Genomic DNA, 1692 nt, shown 5'->3' on the forward strand with positions numbered 1-1692 from the left:
CGCGATGCTACCGACGCAGCGACTCACTAAGCTGGGTCGAAACAGTTGCTGCTTACAAGTGACGTCCACGAAGCAACGCGAGTTGGTCCATCTCCGACACCGTCGGCACAAATTTGACCACCTCGTCAATCTTGGCCCTGACCTCCGGAGTGATCTTGTCGACAAAGTCCAGCGCCTTCAGATTCTCCTCCAACTGCGAGGGGCGACTAGCGCCTATCAGAACAGTCGACGCGTGTTCATTGGCCACAGCCCAGGCCATGGACATCTGAGCGAGCGAGCAGCCGAGCTCCTTGGCAATCGGTTTCAACTTGTCCGCCATCTCCACACGCTCCGCGAAACCCGCCGCAAAGGGACTGTCCTCTTTAAACATGGGAGAAGTATAGCGCGATCCTTCGGGTTTGCCGTCACTGTACTTCCCTGTCAGCGTGCCAAACGCCAGAGGAGACCACGTCGTGAGTCCCAGCTTGTACTTTTTGTACAAGTCCAGGTACTCGAACTCCACTTTGCTCCGTACAAAGATGTTGTATTGCGCTTGCTCCACAATGGGACGGATCAGGCCCAAACGGTCCGCAATCTCGCAAGCTTCACGGATATCCGATGCCAGCCACTCACTGGTGCCCCAATAGAAGGCCCAGCCCTGGTTGATGACAAAGTTCATGGCTCGCACAGTCTCTTCAATGGGCGTGTAGGGCTCTGGGCGGTGCGAGAAAATGACGTCCACGTAGTCGAGATCGAGGCGTTTAAGGGAAGCCTTGATCCCCTCAACGATGTGCTTGCGGCTGTTGCCCTGGTCATTGGGGCCGCCATCCGTGAATCCCTTGGATCCGTTGAAGATTTTGGTGGAGATGACGAGGTCCTCGCGACTCCAGAGTCCTTCGGATATGCCCTTCTTGATGGCACCACCAAGAAGCTCCTCGGCTTGGCCGTTGCCATAAATCTCGGCCGTATCGTACAAGTTGACGCCGTGCTGGTACGCGATCTTGACCATCTCATACCATCCGTCGACCGTGTACTTTTCGTCGTAGCCCATCCAGGAGCCGAGCGACAGCTTGGAGACCAGGAGGCCAGAGTCACCCAAGAAACGGTGCGTCATTTTGGTGGGAGTGGAGCTGGTGGCCATTGTTGGCTTGGTAGGGAGGGGTGGCTGCTTGTGGCTGACGTGGCAAATGCAAAAGTGAGCTCCTCGGTGATCTGGTTGAAGATACCTTGACAGACTGTGCATATTTAGTGGAAAAACACTTGCTAAACTAAGAACCTTATATATGCTGGTTTTGGCGTCTTTCCAGCGTAATCATTGAAGCTTATGTGTTCGTTGTCTTCCGAGAATGAATGCTGTTGATGGGGGTTGAATTGACACCTGATTGGCCGGGATGGCATTCAGACGAAAAAAAGCCATTAACATTTTAATGGGTTTTTTCGTTTGAATGCCATCCAAGCATATATTATTACAGCCCAAAATTGGACTATTTTGGGTTGGGTTCCGAATAACCCAAATAATAGCTGATTGGAAAATTGGACTATTTTGAAGTAAGGTAAAGTAATCACATATTAGTATCAGTTTTCCGTCCTGCACAAATAATTTGTAATTTACTATTGGCTCCGAAGTCTGTTAGTATTGCGACAAGTTAGATATCGTATCGCTTCCTTGGCTTGCTACATCACTTGGTTCGTAGATATTAATAACGTTACAAT

At 50.7% G+C, this 1692-nt stretch overlaps 1 protein-coding gene across 1 annotated transcript; it reads right to left on the bottom strand.

The window, feature by feature from the left end:
- Positions 1-52: 52 nt before the first annotated feature.
- On the bottom strand, positions 53-1120 carry PPTG_07933 (hypothetical protein; the record flags this gene model as incomplete). The annotated part of the gene is made up of 1 exon (XM_008902308.1): positions 53-1120. One exon carries the CDS (start codon positions 1118-1120, stop codon positions 53-55), a length of 1068 nt encoding a protein of 355 aa, XP_008900556.1.
- Between the last annotated feature and the right edge of the window lie 572 nt (positions 1121-1692).

This window comes from Phytophthora parasitica, assembly GCF_000247585.1.
Source record: "Phytophthora parasitica INRA-310 unplaced genomic scaffold supercont2.13, whole genome shotgun sequence".
NCBI lineage: Eukaryota > Oomycota > Peronosporomycetes > Peronosporales > Peronosporaceae > Phytophthora > Phytophthora nicotianae.